Source organism: Neodiprion virginianus, chromosome 4 (assembly GCF_021901495.1).
Source record: "Neodiprion virginianus isolate iyNeoVirg1 chromosome 4, iyNeoVirg1.1, whole genome shotgun sequence".
Lineage (NCBI taxonomy): Eukaryota > Metazoa > Arthropoda > Insecta > Hymenoptera > Diprionidae > Neodiprion > Neodiprion virginianus.
Genome location: NC_060880.1, coordinates 1,151,094 through 1,169,210, shown reverse-complemented (window position 1 = coordinate 1,169,210; position 18,117 = coordinate 1,151,094). Strand labels below are relative to the sequence as shown.

Genomic DNA, 18,117 nt, shown 5'->3' with positions numbered 1-18,117 from the left:
TGCGCAAAATGTGCAAGGAAGATATAGTCGCGTGTAATTTTAGACAAAGTTACGGCGGATTATGATACTTATGGTACGAAGACGGTATGTACATCGAGTGATGCATTTTACTGTTAAAAATTCAGTATAAAGTATGATTTTCAAATCCTCACCATCCACGATTATATCTATCCACTTGTTCGGAAACTGCAAATCCGAACATGGAATTTTCGGCCCAATTGTAAATTGTGCAGTGTTTAGTCTCAACGTTGAACCCATTAGTCCACGGTATTGTGATGCTTGTAAAAGCGCAAAAAAGCATCACTACGTGGATCTGCATTTTGAACCGTATCACCGCACACTTATTTATATAAATCACTGATCATCGGTTTTTGCAATTCCACTCAAACTAAGAAAACGAAAGCCGGATAGAAGATTAACCGAGTTAGGTATAAAAATACACTAGAAGCAAAAATAGCCAAATATATTGAAATATTGCGACACTATATTTCCATGGTACTGAACTTCGAGAACGGAAAGAAGAAGACTTGTAATTTTAGTAAAGCATCAAACGAAATTAGAATTGTCCTTTACTCTCGGTGCTACCGGCTGCACGTGGTAGCTAACTTTGGCAGCTACTGTCTACGTTGACGAACTCCGCTTGACGGACGATCGCGGACGCACTGAACTCGCAGGCGGTATTCTTTATACTCTCCCTCAACTGCGGACACACTCAACTCTGCGCGCCATGAGCTCTGGCGGCTCCGAAGCTTTGCAGCCCCACCACATCCTGTAAGATCAGTGCATGTATCTCGTGGCTCCGCCTGAGTACAGGCAACCCACGATACACAAATGAAATCATAGTGCCGAGGCTGCGGCGTCGTTGTAGCGATCGTTGGCTGAAGAATTCATACACACATGCAGTCAACGGCAAAGGCCCGTTTTATATTACTGTGTGATAGGTGAAAAGCAGTAAACATAACCAAACGTTAGGTGGAGATTGGGATTAATACTATTTCCTAAAATTCATTACTTAAAAAAGACGAACAGTTATTGAGAGTTGCGTTATGGCTGTTACGACGAGTTTATTTGAGGGTTTGGAGGCGGAATCAGGAGCGTTGTTGCCCGAGAATGACGAAAGTGAGGTTAAGATGACCGGCACAACGTCGTCGTCAGGACAAGGTGAAGGCATGGATTACTCTGAAGGTATATCGGAGGCGAAATCTCCGGTGGAAGGAGACAATCTAGTACTGTCATCGATGACGATCGAATCTGAAACTGTCTCCGAAATAAATTTTAGGCTAAACGAATGCGACCTTGCCGATGATCGGGGCAAAATGTCACCCGATACATCGTCTTTGGATGTAATGACAGAATCACATGACATTGATCAAAGCTTCGACGTTTCACCTTCTGCAATGGTGAGGAGATTTTGTAAACGAACCAACTGTTATAGATTTGATGGAAATTATTTTTCAACACCAAACTCTTATGCAAATAATTTTTTATCAAGCAGTACTTTGCCTCTTTCGTTGACTACTTGCGTGTATTTAATACCGATTCATTTTTAGTTCGCAGAATCGGCAGTCGAGGAACTATCGGTAGCTGACGAAAATACCGAACAAGTACCCAACTGTAATTCGGACCTAAGCTATAAGTGGACAGAAGCTGTTCCTATGCTTCTCTGTAGTGCTACAGAAGAGTACAAGCCTACACCAATATGCGAAAATTTCACAAAAGGGTGCCATTGGTCCCCTGATGGAACTTGTCTCCTTGTACCTGGGGAGGACTTTAGACTTAGGATCTATGAACTCCCTCGAGAATTGTATTCTGGAAAGGTTTCATCCCGTTTGATTTTACACCCACTCAAGGCTGCGCTGACCGTTAAGGAGGGAGGGGTCGTTTATGATAGCTGCTGGTTCCCGATGATGAACTCCTGGGATCCCTCGAGCTGCTGTTTTGCAAGCACAACCAAAGAGAGCCCCGTCCATTTATGGGATGCTTTCACCGGCGAACTTAGAGCAACTTATAGAGCCTACAATCAGTAAATACATGACATTTGTTACCGTTAATTGATCATACTTATTGAAAATCATTCGATTCTCTGTCTAATAATTTTTTCCGATCTTTGTAGAGTCGACGAGGTTGAGGCAGCCATCAGTGTGCAGTTTGTAAATTCAGGTACAGAAGTATGGTGTGGTTTTAAAGGTGCCTTGCACACGTTTGATACTAGCCGCCCTGGACGCCAGGTAAACACAATCTACCTGAAAAAAGACATTCCTAACATAACCGGGATTGTTTCCTGCATTCGGGAAAATCCAACTATGCCTGGCCTAGTGGCATTTGGTACCTACTCCAAGACCATAGGTATTCTTCCTTTCATACAAGTCCTTCTGTTTCCAAATTTCTTGAATCAATAACACACGTTGAACAGATTACTCGATAAGGTATCTGAAATGTTATACTCAACCTTCATATTTGATTGAAAAAGTTGACCCTGTTGCGTATTGTTGAATCAAGTAGGTAACTACGACAATTTTTTCATGAAGGCAGGTTTATACAAAGATGGTCCGCTGTGTGCGCTTAAGACTGCAAGCGGAGTGACACAAATTGAGTTCAGCCCCTGCGGGATGAAACTTTACTCAGCCGTAAGACGTAGCAATGAAATGCTGTGCTGGGATCTTAGAAATCCAGGCGTAGTTCTGTATTCCATTCAAGGACGACAAGCGGACACAAATCAAAGAATACAATTCTCCATATCTCCCGATGGAAATGTGCTTGTTTCAGGTAGGTCAATCAGTTTTAGCTGATTTGCCGTTTACTTTTCTATTACTACTAAGAGCTCTTGATACAGGTGGTACAGATGGGGCTGTAAATATATGGGAACAGGATCCAAACATGGTCAATGGGGAACAATTGGACATAAAGCAGACGATAAAGTTATCGAACGATTGTGTCAACGGTGTTAGCTTGCACAGATATTTGCCAATAATGGCCACAAGTACTGGTCAACGAATTTGCGATGAAGAATTAGAGCGATGCAGAGATAACGGTGTACGATTTTGGTGGTGCGGATCCACAGATTGAAACTATCTGTCGATGAGCGATATAATTTGTAATGTTAAATATAACCAGTTGTTTGAAAATATCTATTGAATGGCGTTTTTCTTGTAGAATCTGCTCCAGATCTTTCTTAGTTGCTGGAATTAGAGATGTCTGGTACCGAAAAGTCAAATTAGTTCCGCTCTTACAATTAAATATATCTATGTGGGACTTTTCATGGATAGTGAACGGTAGAGATATCAATCCAAAACTCCCTGTGTTTTTATTTATTGTAATTAATAATTACTTCCTTGTTCCAACGATTCGACAAAAAAAATCTTACGAATGACTTCATTCATGATAAATTGCTTGCAAATCAAGCCTCAAATTATAATTAATAAATTTTCATGTTCCTTAACTGGTCCAATTTTTCCGCAACTTCATTTATTCACAAGATTAACTTAGTCTTTTTCAAGTAAAGAACCCAATTTCGAGATTACATTGATTGATGTTCCATGAATGTTTCGCAGAATAATTTCTGCACACGAGCAAACTAATTCCTCGTATTTTTCTTCCGTTCAACAAAATGCTTCCAGTCTTCAAATTCTGCGCCAGCTATTCTCGAGTCTCACAAAAAGCCAGTTTGAAGAGAGTATGTTTGAGCGTTTTGGATTGGTATCCCTACCATTGACTATTATGAGCAGTTTTCGTCTTTCGACCGCGTGTCTTGTAAGCCTTAACCTTCAATTTTGTGAAGACAGTGTTACGGAGTAGTGCACCATTTATCTGTAGCGTAAGCGTTATAATAATAAAAAAGCACAAAATGAAGGAAGCATTAAATAAGAAGCGCAAGGTGTCTAAAAAGACAAAAAAATCATGGAGGAAACACGTCGACACGAAAGACGTGGATAACTTCTTGGACGAAAAGAGGTTAGAGGAACGCCTTGGTGCACCGTTTTCGGAAAGATCAGACGGTGAATTGTTCGCCGTTGATAAATCGCCGGAAAAAAAGTCTGAGCTTACTTCTAAACAGCAGCGTAGACTCGCGCTGAAATCTAAGGAACCGGTATGTTTTGCCATACTGAAACCCCATACAGCTATTCCAGATCCAATAGCGAAAAGGAACAGAGTAAAGACTCCGGAGGAACGTAAAAATCCTATAACAAGACGAATTCAGGCGATGAAAAGATTAAACGGGCAATTGAAGCTCAAAGAGATTGATGCAAACAAGAATAAAGCACTCGCTGAAAAGAAGCGAGTGAACAAACCAAAGCTCGGTCAATTTGACAAAGATATATGGATGGAGAAAAAGAAGGTTCACATGGATGTACAGAGCGAGTGGCTCACCTCCGACACAGTTCGTCATACTCTAGCCAACACTGGGCAAAAACAGAAGAGAGTTCCTTTATCCCTTAGCAATAAACCCTCCGTAGTTCCAGCTGTACAAGCACCTCATCCCGGTACGTCTTACAATCCGTCTTACACCGACCATCAGGAGCTGCTGGCAATAGTTGCAAAAAAGGAAATGGAGCTTATGAAGCAAGAGGCACACCTGGACAGGGTTACTACAAAGATGTTTAAAAAAGTAAATCAGTTGTATATTTTACATAAATTTGGGGTAAAGACCTGATCTGCTTTGGAAAGATACTGAGTTTAAGGATTGCTGTAATTAGCATAGTGTTTTATTATTTTTTTTATCTGCTATACGAGATGTCGTTTATTCAGTTCTTGTAATTTGTTTCTCCAAGGTGTCTGCAGACAAGAAAAACGATAGCTGGATGCAAGAAATGTCCGAAGGATTGCCAACAAAATCTAAAACGCCGGATGAAACTTCTGACACCGAGGACCATGATCCAAACGTAAAGTCAGTAAATCCACCATCAAAGAATGAAAAGAAACCACTTGTTAAAAGGCGAAAGCAAAAGGAACAAAGGCAACTTGAGTTGGAGAGGAAACAGGCTAAAGTTGAAAAGAAAAAAGTGGCAGATATTTATAAGATTAAAAAAATCGCCACACAAATTTCTGCTAAAGAAAAGAAGGAGGAATTTTTGAGAAAAATACGAGCGCAAACCAAGGAAAGAAAAATTGCTGAACCCAAGACTCTTAGCAAAGTCAAATTTGAAGCTCCAGAGCCTGATTTTGAACTCGCTGAAGAACTCGTTGGCAACCTGAGAAACTCTAAGACCGTAGGAAACTTGCTTAGGGATCGATACAAGTCTCTTCAACAGAGGAACATTCTTGCACCAGGCACCCGAATGCTGTATGTTCATTTTTGTATTGTTATTAGATCATACTTTGCTCTTTTGTTAAACTAGTTCAATATAAAGCAGAATAAAATGATCATATAATTTAATTTAGTTGTAATAATAATATACGATTCTTTATTTTACAGAAAACTCAACAAGGCTAAAGTTAAGAAATTTGAAAAAGCAAGTCACAAAATGGGCTGGGAAGACACCTTTAAATAGTTGAGCGACCGAGTTTACTTCCACCACTGAAACCCGTAAGTTGCAGCAATTAAGCGAAATTTGGTAAATTAGGTGTACATAATATGAATAAAAGATCATCTTCGAATTAATAATAACGTTTGTATATTTTGATTTAGGAGTTTCCGATACCTTATAATACTTTTTCTTGATTTGGTACAGAATCAGATTAGCACATGTGTTTGACCTATCATGTTTGAAGTTTACAAATTTTGCAAGGAAAGAAGAGCTCAAATGCGTGATAAGAATTTGATTTGAAACGTTACATGGTACATGCAAATAAACAGATCATCGTCACTCCGGCACATCTACTTGATCCGAGGATGCCTCACCAGTTACCGCAATAGCAATTGTTGATTCACTTTTTTCGGTCTTCACTACTACTTCTTGATTTTTAGCAAGTTCATCTTGTTTCACATTATCATTCTCAAGTAACTGCTCTTCTGGTTCTAATTTTATTTCTTCTTCTAACTCTGGTTCATCTTCTCGTTCAACTTCCGTTTCTTCATCATCAACAGCCTCTAGTGCAATAAGTTTTTGCTCTAAATCTTCTTCTTGGCTGCCGAGAGATATGCTCGATTGTTTGCTACTTTTATCTACCTTTTCATTGGTCGAATTTTCGGACTCTTCAGCCTGATCCGAATTTTCTAAATCCTCCTACGTGATAAATAAAATATTTCTCGTCACCAATAAATAATATTGACTCAATATCATCACTCAAAACACACAATTCAGAGGATTTGAGTCAGGAAAAATTGATATTATATGACTTTAAACATACATGTATTATTTTGCTCTTTGTAGAGCTAGTCCTAGACAATTTGACTCCAAGGGATGCCAGTATTTTAAACGTACTGAGCCTTGAAGATTTTCTTTGCCTTGACATTCTAGCTTTACGCAGTTCGATGTGCGACACTTGAATGCCCAGATCACCAATTTTATAAGCTTCTTGAGGGAAATGCACAGTAGCAGATCTGAAATAATAATTGCTTGAGGCTGTTAGGAAACTTGAACAAATTTTGATTATGGTACCACAGAAAATATAAAGCATAAAATGTAATGTGACTCATGCATTACGGAGGTGTTTATATGACAATACGAATTGGCACGTACGAAGGTGTCCTATTTTTCCATCGTTCGGTGACAGCTTTGTTGAGTATATCAAACAAATAAAGCATCAACTGACGGTCCCCCATCTCTAAAATGTCCTTTCCAGTATCATTCATCTATTACGGGACGCAGGGTAGTTTGTTAGTGTGGTCCAATTAATCGTTTAACCATAAGAACAAGCTGAGATTAAACAGGAGTTTATTTGAAATCATATAAACATTATATCAGAAAGATAATCACTTTACATACTCTCAGCGCGCAAGCTACGACATATTTGGTGTCGTAGAAAATATTGGTACACCTTTGTAGTTCAATTTCAGATTTATCTCTGAGATGCCTGAAAATTTTCAGTTGGGTCTCTTGTCGATGAAGACCGGCTTCTAATGCACTAATTCTATACAACATTTCATCTGTTTGGGCTTTTGTTATCCCATAAGTATCATCTACCATTTTCACGTCACTCGCTGTCTGTCTGAATTTCTCGACAAAATCTTTGACTCTTCTGTGTTCCTTTTTTACTGTATTCAAGAGATGCCCTTGAATCTTTGATTTGATGAGGTATTCTACTGTACTCTTCCTCGATACTGCACAATCTCGCGTCTTTGTTTCATCCGTCTGACTGCGCAATGTAAAAATAGTCAGCCGATACCACAACTAGAGCTTTGTATATCTATCAGCTAATATTGATGACAAAGACGATAGTTGTGATTGAAAAATTTTAGTAATCCTAATAGTACTCAGATCGTCGTATGTACTTATTTTCCTTCATCTTTTCTTTTTTCAGTACAGATTCTCTGACAACATCTAACAGTTCGTTTTTAAGGAAAACGTTTTCACGCATCAATCGATGAATTGGTTCAGCTATAGATGTAGCAACTTCTATTTGAAACGTTCCAGCTAATCCTCGGAGGCGCGCGTACATTTCATTCTTCAGTCTATCAAATTATCAAATTACAAAAGTAAGATGTGCCGCTTTAATCAGTAAGGTATATATCAAACGTGATAAGTGAACTAATAAGATATTATTATATTCACTTTTCTCTGCCAATTTTAAATTTTCGGTCTATCTGCTCACAGCGTTGTTCAACATCCTTCTCTCTCTGAGCAATGAGATTATTGCCGGCAATCAATTTGTTACGCAAATCGGTTTTCGCCTCTTTGTACTCCTCCAGGGTATTGATTTTAGAGTCTTAAATAATTTGGTTTTGTGATGAAATTTGCAACAGAATTCACAATATAAATATATTACTCAAGACATTGATTTTTGTTGTAATTTCCAGTCGTGTCCTCTCATATTTTTCATTTGCATATTCCACATTTTTAAGATGTGCCTCCTTTTCTTCGACTATCCAATCCTGAATCATTCGGATCCGTTTTTTCTGTTCTGTTAATTTTTCCACTTCACTGTAGATTTGTCGGTTCAGTTCAGCTATCTGATTTGCTGTATTAATATCAACTTGTGACCGATAAAGTTTCTCTGCGATGCAGGAATCCTCAATCTCTGTATTTCGGTTTTGAAGCCTGAATAGAATTAACTTTGTGTAACTTACCTTACATGTAATCGTCTTTATAAAGAAATATAGTCGAATTGCTATATACCTTTCAATTCGTTTTAAAATATCTGCAATACGTATTTGGTAAAATGCTGTTTGCATATTTAAGATCATGACTTCTTTTGAGTCATCGGTTTCTTCATCATGGACTTCGGGTGATTGAAGTCTCGGAGGTAATGAAATATTGCCTTTATCTGCACCGTAAAGATCCACCATTGTGATTGATACTTGTATATTACCTACTCAAAAGACAATATTAAAGAGCGATAACATATTTTCTAAATCAGATACAACTTTTTTTCTATGATTTTAAACATCAGAAATAATTATCATTTATTATCAAAACAGTTGAATTTGGCCAGCTATGATTACTCTCAAATAAATGATCAGATTGATCCGAGCAACAGTCTATATTTGATTGATACATGAACGTGTATGCTTTTACATTCGACAAAATTAAAACTTTGCGTCGTTCACACAATATTACAGAATTTGAAAAATTACACATCGATATCAGGTTCATGCGATGAAAGTTCCGACGGAGTTTCTTGTGGGCTTGAAACGTTTGAAATTTGAGAATCTGACGTGAGCAGACAAGACGGTATCTTCCTAGGCTCTTCAGTATCGCTCTCTGCCACCGCTTCCTCCTCTACTTCAACTTTATCCTCCAGCCCAGTCGCGATGTTCTCTTCGTCTTCTTTCTCTGACTCATTATCCCCTTCACCGATTTTCTCTTCCCCCGACAATACTTGCTCATTTACAATTTGTCTACTTGGAACAAGGCCCAAGTCGCCAAGTGTATATTGATTATTTTTGATGTGAGTACTCTGTAAAAGTGTAATATACAATGAGTAACTCGTTCAAAAATCAACGGCACAATATTTCCATCACTTATCTCCAATTGTCCCAATGTCAAATGACTGAAATGACTTTACATACTCGCATAGGAGACTGTGACCCTTCCTCGGATGCAGCCAATTCATTGCTCAGAATTTCAAGAAGACTACATAATAGTCTCTCCTTTATATCCGGGTAGCAAGCCGTGCAAATAATCTCATCAGAAGTTGCTGCTTGAATCTAGACATTTGCAAATTTGTCAGTAAAATATAGAATACATATTGAAATATACGCCTGAAAAAAAATGCGTGAAAAGTTTCAATCTGATTATGCGAGGAAAGTACCTTCAACGCCTCAGTAACGCATTTTCTTGCATCGTACAAAATCTTGTTGAGCCTATTAATTTCATCGCAGTTGGCAGATAATTCCTTCATAACTTGAGCCTCGTTGTTCTTCGCTTGTTGCGTATGCTGTTCAAGGATTTTAACTTTGTCTTCTACATATTGGCACTTGTCTTTGTACTCTTGAGTGAGCTGCTCAATGCGATGTACCTTAGCCTCGGTTCTCTGTAACTTTCCGCATTCAAGCGTCATCTTGTAGTGTTCTTTAGCAAGCTTCTCAATGGTTCGATTTTGTTTTAGAGTTTTGTTTAGGGCCATCTTTGCCTCATTTTCATAGAGCGAAGCTTGCAGCTTCAGCGTTCGATTCTTCTCTTTGCATTCTTTCGTTTTCCAATCCAAATCCTTGCAAACTTGAAGCATCGCGTCTAACTCCTTATTTAATGCAATATTTTCCCTGATCGCACGATGCGTTGCATCAGCTATTCGAATATTTGTCGCATCACGAAAGTTTTGAGCCAGCTCCATCAGTCTTTCTTCCATTTCCGTTTTCATTCTAACACGAAACAACTATTTAATTATCCTTTGTTGTGCTACTATCTTACCAATAATTTATTTAAAAAATTCATAATACTCTATTTACATGTAGATTCAATTGTCTGTGTTACACGAGTGCAAAGCTTACTACCTGGCTTTGTTAATTATCAGCTCTTTCTCAGCTTCGTAGAGAAGTCGCTTGTGACGTTCTTCCTGTTCGGTCATCTGCTCCTCCTGTATCTCAAACTTTCGCAAGAGATCAATTCTTGCAGTGCGCCAGTCCTCCAAAGCATTCAATTTTCCAGCTAATGAGAATGTGAATTTATCACAAAGAATCGTTATGTGAAATTCAATTCAAATCCATTTACCTATTTGACGGTTTGATTATTACCAGCTAACTTCACCTCTGCAGATAAAGTATTCTCCATGTTACGATATTCCAGTTCTAAAGCAGCTTCTCGTTTCTTAAATGCTGCCTGTTCCTCTTTACGCAATTCCTCAAGTGCCGCTAGTCGTTCGCTAAGCTCATTTGCCTCCTCTACTTTCTGGCGCAATACTAGTTCGAGATGTGCGACGACATCTGCTCGATCTTCTTCGAGCTGGCGTACCTCTTGCTTTAATACTTCAATCTCGCTTTCCAATTCTTCATTTCGTGTACGCACCCTGCAATCATTCTTCGTCCACTATTAATGCATATTGCATGTGTGAATTATTATGTTATTGTCTTGAGTCAAATGGTCTTAATTTGAAAAAATAATTCTACATTCATACTATTAAAACGTCAAAAACTTTCGACTAAATTTGACATTCCACATACCGTGATAACTGCCTGTTGTTGTCAAGAATTTGTTGTTCATAGAAAACCGTATCTTTTTCATTGAGCACATTTTTTTTCTTTTCCTTTTTCTCCTTCTTGTCTTTCTTATCCTTTTTATCTTTCTTTGGCATTCCGAGATGCCACCATCAAATTATCAAATTAAATTTCTTCACTATAAAATTTTTGGATGTATTTCGTCTCTTGTTACGGCAATTTATTTAAAGTAATATGATTCTTTTATATGAATTGTTTTATTCGAATTGAACTATTCCACTCTTTTGTACTCTTTTGTATGACACTCGCCATAAATTCTACTATCCTGTTCAAGCTGTTGTTAATCAATAATCAGTGTTGTCATGGTTATTTGGTGAGAAATTACGCTAGATCAAATTTTATAATCGCACAGGTAGAATCATTATAATTTACATGTCATAATTTATAATTATCGTTACAATATATTAATTTGTAATTTATTTTTATTCAAGTTCACGTATTCACAGACCATTTCTATATATAAGACAACGTCTTCAAAAGTTTTCAATGTTTTTCAAACACACTGTTTTACATGGTTTAAAGCGTCTTAGTTTGTCCGACTTTCCACTGTGACTCTTAAAGAAAGATTGAATTCGAGTCGCTTGCCGAATTGAACACTTTGCTTTCATTATAATTTTTAATTACATTCCATTAATTTTCTGTTAAATGTAATAACGACGCATTGCATCCAACCAAGCACACAGTCATACTAAATATGAAATTCGTATGAATACGACAAGTAGTACACAGATATAATAAAATATACATCTTAGAGTCCCTCTCCAGTTATTGTAACAATTAATCACAATAAAAGATTCATTCATTTCCAATCAATTCAGTTTTTATAATTTAGAGAAAAAACGTGCTGAATATATCGAGTTCACCTACGGGAATTCTAGGGAATTATTATCGCAGCAGATTTTTCAAATGACGCACTTTTAAACTGCGCCTCACGGCTCTCAATGGTTGAACCATACATTTGTAAATAGTTGATAAAATTTTTATATCCGTTATTTCATATTTAAAATAATACAAAACATCTCGATCGTGTTACTTCACAACTCAATGAACGACCCTGCGCTTGGTGATGATAATTTGTGGTGTTCAAGTGTTCGTATGAGTAAAATAAGACTAGTTAACAGGGGGTGCGGGTCGCGGTGGCGGCGGTTGAGGTCGACGAAAGTAAATGACCAAGCTGAGCATCCCGGTGAGCAATCCGATGAGATATAAGTCCCAATTTTGCCCAAGGAACTGATCCCATTGGTCCCAATACTCCATAACGCTCAATTCTTCAATGTAGTCAAGTCCGAATAAAAAAGACAGCTTGAGGAGGGCTAGGGCTACCGGTATACGGGCGTCTGCGTTGGCTTCAGCCGCTAAATCGTAACAGCGTTTCGCCAAGTGTCGGTCTTTCGCGAGGCCAAGACCGCGCTCGTGCATGTAGCCCAGGTTGAACATTGCTTGAGCATTCTGTTGCTGATCTGAGGCAGACCGATAGTGACTTGCTGCAACTTCATAGTCGACCCGTGTACCTTTGCCATAGTAATGAGCGTCGCCCAGTTTCACCTGTAAGTATTTCAACGAATTATGATCTCTGTGGCAAAGAAAAATATGACTATCTCGAAATGGTGATCAGTGTTGAGATAATTAGGCTTAGTTTGTATTTTGCAAACTTTACCTGAGCGGGAGAATACCCTTGAGCAGCGGCACGTGCCCAAAGAGACAAAGCTCTGACAAGCCCCTCTTCTTCCGACAAAATGGTTGTCTCTGCTCTGTCCAGAATAAAGCCTGCGTTGCTCTGAGCAACCTCGTAACCCATCTCCGCCAGAACTGCATAGGTGACGAATGCTTCGTCTACTCTTCCCTCCCGATACTCGTTGTGAGCCATCATGAGCTGATCGCTCCACTTTCCTCTCTCGGCAACATTTTTTAAGAGCTCTACAGCCGTTGGACAACTTCGCATCATTCCAGTTCCTGTCGCATGCATCTGTGCCAAATTGTACAGTGCCAGTACATGGCCAGATTGACTTGCAAGGTTGAAGTATTTGTTAGCCAGCTTGTAGTCGCGTCTTACACCTGTTCCGCCTGAAAAAATATTGTGACTTTAAATATGGTAGATCGAGGGATAAACACGAGTGTCTGATCGTGAAATTTGAATGTAGGTGATGTTTCTCCTCACTCAGATCAGCAGTAATGTCTGATAATACTTACTGAAGTACATATTTCCTAACTGTAGCTGTCCATCAACCCAGCCTTGATCCGCTGCTTGACTAAAATACTTCAAGGCTTTGGTCGTGTCTCGCTCAACGCCTCTGCCGTACAAGTACATAAGTCCCAAGCCACTCTGGCCAACGGGATTGCCAAGCTCTGCAGCCTTTTTAAAATATTTATAGGCTGTATCATTGTCCTGTTTAACTATGTCACTGCCCTCGAGATAAATCTGCAATATATTTATATTTACACATAAGCTTTTACAAAGTTTTAGGATAGGAAAACTAATAATTACAGGACTAGGGTAAAGGTAGAAGAATATTAAACACCTAATATGTAAATTCATACATACAATAATATTAGTTCTTTGTCTACTTTGCGTGGGTTCTTGGATTGTCGATTATCACAATGATACTGCAGATGCATATTTTATAGATACATGTAAAAGACAAGTAGGTGAAAAATTCAATTCAATATGTTACCCGATAAAACCTATGACGTTACATTTTAAACGAAGTGGCATCATTTTATTTTTTGTTATGTTACCAATGTCAGAAACAGTATTTAACTGTTTGAATGAAAAAAATCTGATTAGGGTCACAACTCGTTCTAATGGCTTAGTTAAAATTACTACAGATCTACAAGCGTTCAAGTCATAGGGTACAGAAACTTTATATACCTGAATTAAGCAAAGTCTTTAGTACCTCAGCCTCCATGATGAATTTTCAACATCCCATCCGCCAAGCTAGAACCCTAAGTACCAGTCGGTATATTTTTTAAGATCCATATTTTCAATTCGAATGATTCATCTTTTTTCATGGTTGATTTTGCATAATCTGGTATTTCAAATCATGACTCACAGATTACATTAGACTAATTTATACCTTTATGAAAAAAGAGGAAGGACCTGAGTGTTCGAAATGCTGTATTAACAGAAACTTTCTAATGACCGACAATCCGAAGAACTCGCTGCAAGTAATTTGAACGATATTGATCTGATATGTTGATCTGATATGTTGCTCTAATAGCAGGTGATTGTCATTACCTTTCCCAGAAAGGCCATAGCCAATGAATTGCCAGCATCAGCCGCATGCTGGAAGTAGTGGAGTGCCTTTTGGTGATCCAAAGGGACGCCTCTCCCGCCTTGATAATGAAGTTGTCCAAGTCCAACCTGGGCCTGAATGTCTCCTTTCTCTGCTAGCAATTGATAATACTCGATCAAATCCTGGTCCAGTATACCGGAAGTATACCCTGGATTTTCGTACTCGTCCAAGAGTCTGACTCGTTGAATGACTGGACCCCCACTCAAGGATACTTCTTCGGCAACCTTGTTAGCTACCTTGCGATAAAAGTCCAACGCCTTCTCGCAAGACGCCGCCGTTGTAACACCAGCCCAGTAGCGATATCCCAGAGACATTTGTGCCCGCGTATCTCCACCTAGAGCCGCTACCGTGTAATGTAACAATGCTTTTCCTTGTGACGCATTCAATCCCCCCAAGCCCGTGGCGTAAAGGAAACCTAGACCCTAAATGAATAGGAATTTTGAAAATGTTAGCAAAAACATCATGGAAATTTTGAACTACATTCCGGATGAGCTTGAAAAAAATAATATTACTCACTATATATTTAATTGTAAGTGAAATGTATATTGTCAGATAAATTTGATGAGTACCATGTGAGCAGAAGGTAATCCAGTCTCAGCAAGTTCCTTGAAAGTCTGTAATGCGGAGGAAATATCCTGCAAGGAAGAACCGGATGATGACGAACTTAGGTGTGTTCCTAGAAGCTGAGCCCAAGCAAGCATCGAACGAGCCTCTCTGTGTCCCAAAGTAGCGGCTGCTGTCAGGAGCTTTTGTGCCTCGGCCTTATTGGAGTGAGTAGCATTCAGAATGGCTTGAGCCTTTTTGAATAATTCCTCGGCTGATGAATTTCAAAATAAATACCGGATGACTGGAGGTGGAACAATTTATACAGCTATTTGCTAAATAAAACTATTTATGCATTTAAGATTATGCAGCGTTTAGTCGAAACTGGTTATGTTACATAAGCATCATAACGGTGAACCAGAGGATGTGAATTTACTTGAGGAAGCCCAAGCAAAAGGATCGCTACAATATACGTCTGCTGCATTTTTCTACACACTTGCTGCTTTGAGGTGAATGATAAAGGAGTTCTGAAATTACCGAACCTTCTTGTTGTTCAGGAGTCAATGGTACGATAATTTCTTCGTCTGGAACATCGGCGATAGATACATCGTTTTCTTCCAAAGAATCGATGCCGATATCATCGTCCAAGTTCCTGTCACGACTTTCTTGTTCTCTTCTTTTTCTTTCTCTTTTCTTTTCAAGTTTCCACTGTTTGGCGTAAGCTATCATTTCTTCCATCCGAATTATTTCCGGATCTTTTGAACCGGATCTAACGACTGTGTAGGACGCTACGTCATCATCGTCATCTTCGTCCTGATCTTGGGAGTCACCCTTGCGTTGTTTATCAACAACATCCCTTAAAAAGGGATTGGATGCTGGTACCAGCTTCAAAATAGTGTCACGCAAAGCTTTGATTTCGCGAAGCTGTTCGAAGGCGTTCTCCATCTCTTCCTCGACGATTTCCTCATCGTGATCATCGCTAGTGCCAGATTTCTTACTACCCCCGGTATCCTCACGTTTTTTCAACCCCTCGTCGAGCTCTGCCTCGGAAAACATAACCAAGAGGAGCAACAAAACTAAAAGTCCTTTTCCGAGCTCCATAGTCACAGTGAATTTTCATTCGCCCGAGTTATATGAAAATTATTCAATTAATTAACGCATCGAATTCAGTCGATGAAGATCGAGAAAAATGCTCGGTTATTTATTTTTATATATCAATCGTAAATAAAGATCGGGACATACGCGTACATTGCGGCAAGTAGTGGCCACGACTGCTACCCTCTCTGCCTCCCTCCCAGCAGACGACACTCTCTACGTCATTAGGACACGTCAATGTTCACACAGCGCGGCATTCGACGATTTTTTTCGTGATAAACAGTTAAATGACACGACACGAGAGCGTTACCTGCTTGAAAGATAATTATTAATCATAGACGGATTGATAAAAATTGTCGTAATTAGAATACTGCCTTGTACGAGATCAGCTGACGCATATACAATTTATGAAAGTAATACACAACGGAACGCAGAGATCGTCTAGGGACGTTTTAACTCCCTAGAAATTTTCGGTGCACCTGGTTGTCAAAAAGTTGTCAATCCTGGCACCAACACACGCTTCGAGACACACGGATGACGGAGTGTCGTTGGAGCCCAGACGTTGTTCATCGTGCATACAAAAAAAATTGATCAGGATATTCGAAGTAGAGGGTAGTTGTTGTGTTTACCAAATACCCGTGGAAATGAGTGACGATGACCGTGATATCGATATCGAGAGCGATGTGAGTGTGATACGTAAATTAAGTTCCAAGTTCGTGTAGCGTAAATACGCAATAAGGTTGGTTAAAGCATTGTTTATATCCCTCCCCAGGAAGGTGATGACTCTGACTCCAGGCAAAGGCACTCTAACAATACCCAGTACTACTCGCAGGTATCGATAAACGCGTCTAAAAATGCCTCGATTTTCGCTCTCAGATAGATTCTATGAACCAGCACAGCACAATGTCGCGCACACAGACACCCATTAGTTAACTTTCAATTCCATATATGCTAATCATTTTATTGTATATACCTTGATCGCTGCACACTTCCAAACAGTTTATTTAATTCAGTGATTATCAAGGTTCGTTTGTGTTTCTCATTTAGGCCGAGAAACGAGCCCATCACAATGCACTGGAGAGAAAACGACGGGATCACATAAAGGATAGCTTCTCGAGTCTTCGAGACTCGGTGCCAGCTTTACAAGGAGAAAAAGTTGCCAGTAGAGCCCAGATACTGAAGAAAGCCGCAGAGTACATACAGTTTATGAGGCGTAAAAACACATCGCATCAACAGGACATCGACGACTTGAAACGCCAGAACACTCTGCTGGAATCTCAGAGTTTGTGTCTTCGCAATTGTAACTAATAATTAATTTTATAGTGAAAATTTCTGAAAGCATATTGAATAACTTTCAAAATTACGTTTCGTTTACAGTTCGAACATTGGAAAAGGCTAAAATAACTGGAAATTATGCCGCCGAGTCCTGCGATGTCTCGAAATCTGATTCTGTTGGAATTGGATCTTACAATGATTCGGAATCCGAATCCTCCGACAGTGAAACTGGTAGGACTATCCGTAATCATAAGAAGCTAAAAGTGGGGGGGATGCATCACTGACGGAAGTCTTAAGATATACAATAAGAAACAAAAAAGGGAAAAAAACTTGAAGAATTAAAATTTTTCCTCCATTATTACCGATTATCAATATTATTTAATACTTTTATTTTGATAAAAACGAACTTTCTGTAAAGTATACGTGTATATACATATATATAGATATATATCTATATACATATATACATAAACATATAGATATATGTAAATGTATTATGTAAACAATTGTAAGGTAGGTACTTATTTAAATAAATCTTAGTCCTGTTTAGCTGTTTTGTATTTATCTGCGATTATTTGCAGAATTATGCAACCTGCAGACACAAGTGGTGCATGTATGACACAAGTGGTCCCGTGATGTTTTGACAGCTTCTCTGAATAGAAATTTTTGCTCGACTTCTAGTTGCATTTCTGCGTGTCCTGGGTCATTTCAGGATCTAAACAAGACCATACGGCGAAAATATTTATGGGAAATCATGTGGTCCAAGGTGTAGTCATATCAATAAAGAAAAGGAGATTACGATCACGGTCTTCTACACAGATCTGGGCACTCCGTCTCTAAAACCGTGACCTAGCAGGGGGAGGCTTTTATTTATTCCTCTTTGTCGCACACCTCGGCCTCCGAGATTGCAACGCGCTATGGTTAGGCTGCGTACCATCGGTGCGTTCCGAAATATACGTGCAGTACTGCCGAACGTGACGTCACGCAGCCGACTGCTTTACTTCAGTGTTTACACCACGACATTACTTATGATGTGAAGGGTAATATATTACTTATGATGTATTGAAGGATATGGCAACCCTCCAAATTGACCACAAGTACGATAAAACACTTTTACAGAGTGGTCGAACGATACGACACGTGTATTTGCCATTGAAT

At 39.0% G+C, this 18,117-nt stretch overlaps 7 protein-coding genes across 18 annotated transcripts in view; 3 read left to right on the top strand and 4 right to left on the bottom strand.

Moving 5' to 3' along the window:
- Positions 1 to 683, bottom strand: part of LOC124303478 (integrin alpha-PS2) — a 47,507-nt gene extending 46,824 nt beyond the window's left edge. For both annotated transcript variants that reach the window (XM_046760722.1, XM_046760723.1), the window contains exon 1: positions 153 to 683. In XM_046760722.1, coding sequence (XP_046616678.1) covers positions 153 to 319 — 167 coding nt within the window. In that variant the 5' untranslated portion in view covers positions 320 to 683. The remainder of the gene's footprint in view (positions 1 to 152) is intronic.
- LOC124303480 (telomerase Cajal body protein 1) overlaps positions 1 to 3,131 on the top strand; it is a 48,943-nt gene extending 45,812 nt beyond the window's left edge. For 2 of the 4 annotated variants that reach the window (XM_046760727.1, XM_046760730.1), the window contains 4 exons: positions 1,551 to 2,023; positions 2,114 to 2,346; positions 2,533 to 2,766; positions 2,834 to 3,131. In XM_046760727.1, coding sequence (XP_046616683.1) covers positions 1,551 to 2,023; positions 2,114 to 2,346; positions 2,533 to 2,766; positions 2,834 to 3,066 — 1,173 coding nt within the window. In that variant the 3' untranslated portion in view covers positions 3,067 to 3,131. Of the gene's footprint in view, positions 1 to 721; positions 1,401 to 1,550; positions 2,024 to 2,113; positions 2,347 to 2,532; positions 2,767 to 2,833 lie in introns of those variants that run through there. The other 2 variants (XM_046760729.1, XM_046760728.1) reach the window with 2 other exon arrangements.
- A 588-nt stretch (positions 3,132 to 3,719) lies between these two features.
- Positions 3,720 to 12,033, top strand: LOC124302703 (ribosome biogenesis protein NOP53). 3 transcript variants are annotated; one of them, XM_046759129.1, is made up of 4 exons: positions 3,720 to 4,606; positions 4,770 to 5,281; positions 5,414 to 5,524; positions 7,407 to 12,033. In XM_046759129.1, exons 1-3 carry the CDS (start codon positions 3,845 to 3,847, stop codon positions 5,487 to 5,489), a joined length of 1,350 nt encoding a protein of 449 aa, XP_046615085.1. In that variant the 5' UTR covers positions 3,720 to 3,844; the 3' UTR covers positions 5,490 to 5,524; positions 7,407 to 12,033. The 3 variants fall into 3 exon arrangements, with proteins under 3 accessions (XP_046615085.1, XP_046615084.1, XP_046615083.1); XM_046759128.1 differs by having other exon boundaries at positions 7,402 to 12,033; XM_046759127.1 differs by lacking the exon at positions 7,407 to 12,033 and having other exon boundaries at positions 5,414 to 5,602.
- On the bottom strand, positions 5,577 to 8,386 carry LOC124302008 (uncharacterized). Its single transcript, XM_046757735.1, has 7 exons — positions 8,217 to 8,386; positions 7,851 to 8,138; positions 7,373 to 7,552; positions 6,858 to 7,236; positions 6,621 to 6,733; positions 6,289 to 6,481; positions 5,577 to 6,164 (listed from the first exon to the last, which is right to left on the bottom strand). Exons 1-7 carry the CDS (start codon positions 8,384 to 8,386, stop codon positions 5,802 to 5,804), a joined length of 1,686 nt encoding a protein of 561 aa, XP_046613691.1. The 3' UTR covers positions 5,577 to 5,801.
- Positions 8,671 to 10,830, bottom strand: LOC124302007 (glutamic acid-rich protein). Its single transcript, XM_046757734.1, has 6 exons — positions 10,747 to 10,830; positions 10,274 to 10,565; positions 10,034 to 10,187; positions 9,352 to 9,901; positions 9,110 to 9,247; positions 8,671 to 8,997 (listed from the first exon to the last, which is right to left on the bottom strand). The coding sequence occupies exons 1-6, from the start codon at positions 10,828 to 10,830 to the stop codon at positions 8,671 to 8,673; spliced, it is 1,545 nt and encodes a 514-aa protein (XP_046613690.1).
- LOC124302701 (protein sel-1 homolog 1) lies at positions 11,158 to 16,087 on the bottom strand. The gene is made up of 6 exons (XM_046759125.1): positions 15,132 to 16,087; positions 14,616 to 14,863; positions 13,989 to 14,468; positions 12,944 to 13,172; positions 12,411 to 12,817; positions 11,158 to 12,298 (listed from the first exon to the last, which is right to left on the bottom strand). The coding sequence occupies exons 1-6, from the start codon at positions 15,688 to 15,690 to the stop codon at positions 11,864 to 11,866; spliced, it is 2,358 nt and encodes a 785-aa protein (XP_046615081.1). The 5' UTR covers positions 15,691 to 16,087; the 3' UTR covers positions 11,158 to 11,863.
- Positions 16,088 to 16,187: 100 nt separating this feature from the next.
- LOC124302705 (protein max) lies at positions 16,188 to 17,508 on the top strand. Of its 6 annotated transcripts, none has more exons than XM_046759131.1 (4): positions 16,189 to 16,367; positions 16,457 to 16,516; positions 16,732 to 16,984; positions 17,062 to 17,508. In XM_046759131.1, exons 1-4 carry the CDS (start codon positions 16,329 to 16,331, stop codon positions 17,241 to 17,243), a joined length of 534 nt encoding a protein of 177 aa, XP_046615087.1. In that variant the 5' UTR covers positions 16,189 to 16,328; the 3' UTR covers positions 17,244 to 17,508. The 6 variants fall into 6 exon arrangements, with proteins under 6 accessions (XP_046615091.1, XP_046615087.1, XP_046615086.1 ...); XM_046759130.1 differs by having other exon boundaries at positions 16,435 to 16,516; XM_046759134.1 differs by having other exon boundaries at positions 16,191 to 16,367; positions 16,732 to 16,966.
- Positions 17,509 to 18,117: the final 609 nt, after the last annotated feature.

What these genes read in the sequence shown, in the direction of transcription:
- LOC124302703 (XM_046759129.1), top strand. Translation starts at nt 3,845, where the DNA reads ATGAAGGAAGCATTAAATAAGAAGCGCAAGGTGTCTAAAAAGACAAAA. An exon ending in CTACAAAGATGTTTAAAAAA is followed by an intron (nt 4,607 to 4,769) that starts GTAAATCAGTTG and finishes TGTTTCTCCAAG; the next exon opens with GTGTCTGCAGACAAGAAAAA. An exon ending in GCACCAGGCACCCGAATGCT is followed by an intron (nt 5,282 to 5,413) that starts GTATGTTCATTT and finishes TTTATTTTACAG; the next exon opens with AAAACTCAACAAGGCTAAAG.
- LOC124302008 (XM_046757735.1), bottom strand. Translation starts at nt 8,386, where the DNA reads ATGGTGGATCTTTACGGTGCAGATAAAGGCAATATTTCATTACCTCCG. An exon ending in GAAAAGATGAAGGAAAATAA is followed by an intron (nt 7,237 to 7,372) that starts GTACATACGACG and finishes TACATTGCGCAG; the next exon opens with TCAGACGGATGAAACAAAGA. An exon ending in CAAAGAGCAAAATAATACAT is followed by an intron (nt 6,165 to 6,288) that starts GTATGTTTAAAG and finishes TTTATCACGTAG; the next exon opens with GAGGATTTAGAAAATTCGGA.
- LOC124302007 (XM_046757734.1), bottom strand. Translation starts at nt 10,830, where the DNA reads ATGCCAAAGAAAGATAAAAAGGATAAGAAAGACAAGAAGGAGAAAAAG. An exon ending in TGCTCAATGAAAAAGATACG is followed by an intron (nt 10,566 to 10,746) that starts GTTTTCTATGAA and finishes ATGCATTAATAG; the next exon opens with TGGACGAAGAATGATTGCAG. An exon ending in GGTCACAGTCTCCTATGCGA is followed by an intron (nt 8,998 to 9,109) that starts GTATGTAAAGTC and finishes ACACTTTTACAG; the next exon opens with AGTACTCACATCAAAAATAA.
- LOC124302701 (XM_046759125.1), bottom strand. Translation starts at nt 15,690, where the DNA reads ATGGAGCTCGGAAAAGGACTTTTAGTTTTGTTGCTCCTCTTGGTTATG. An exon ending in GACTCCTGAACAACAAGAAG is followed by an intron (nt 14,864 to 15,131) that starts GTTCGGTAATTT and finishes GAAATTCATCAG; the next exon opens with CCGAGGAATTATTCAAAAAG. An exon ending in CTATGGCCTTTCTGGGAAAG is followed by an intron (nt 13,173 to 13,988) that starts GTAATGACAATC and finishes AATATATTGCAG; the next exon opens with ATTTATCTCGAGGGCAGTGA.
- LOC124302705 (XM_046759130.1), top strand. Translation starts at nt 16,339, where the DNA reads ATGACCGTGATATCGATATCGAGAGCGAT. An exon ending in ATACCCAGTACTACTCGCAG is followed by an intron (nt 16,517 to 16,731) that starts GTATCGATAAAC and finishes TTTCTCATTTAG; the next exon opens with GCCGAGAAACGAGCCCATCA. An exon ending in GAGTTTGTGTCTTCGCAATT is followed by an intron (nt 16,985 to 17,061) that starts GTAACTAATAAT and finishes TTTCGTTTACAG; the next exon opens with TTCGAACATTGGAAAAGGCT.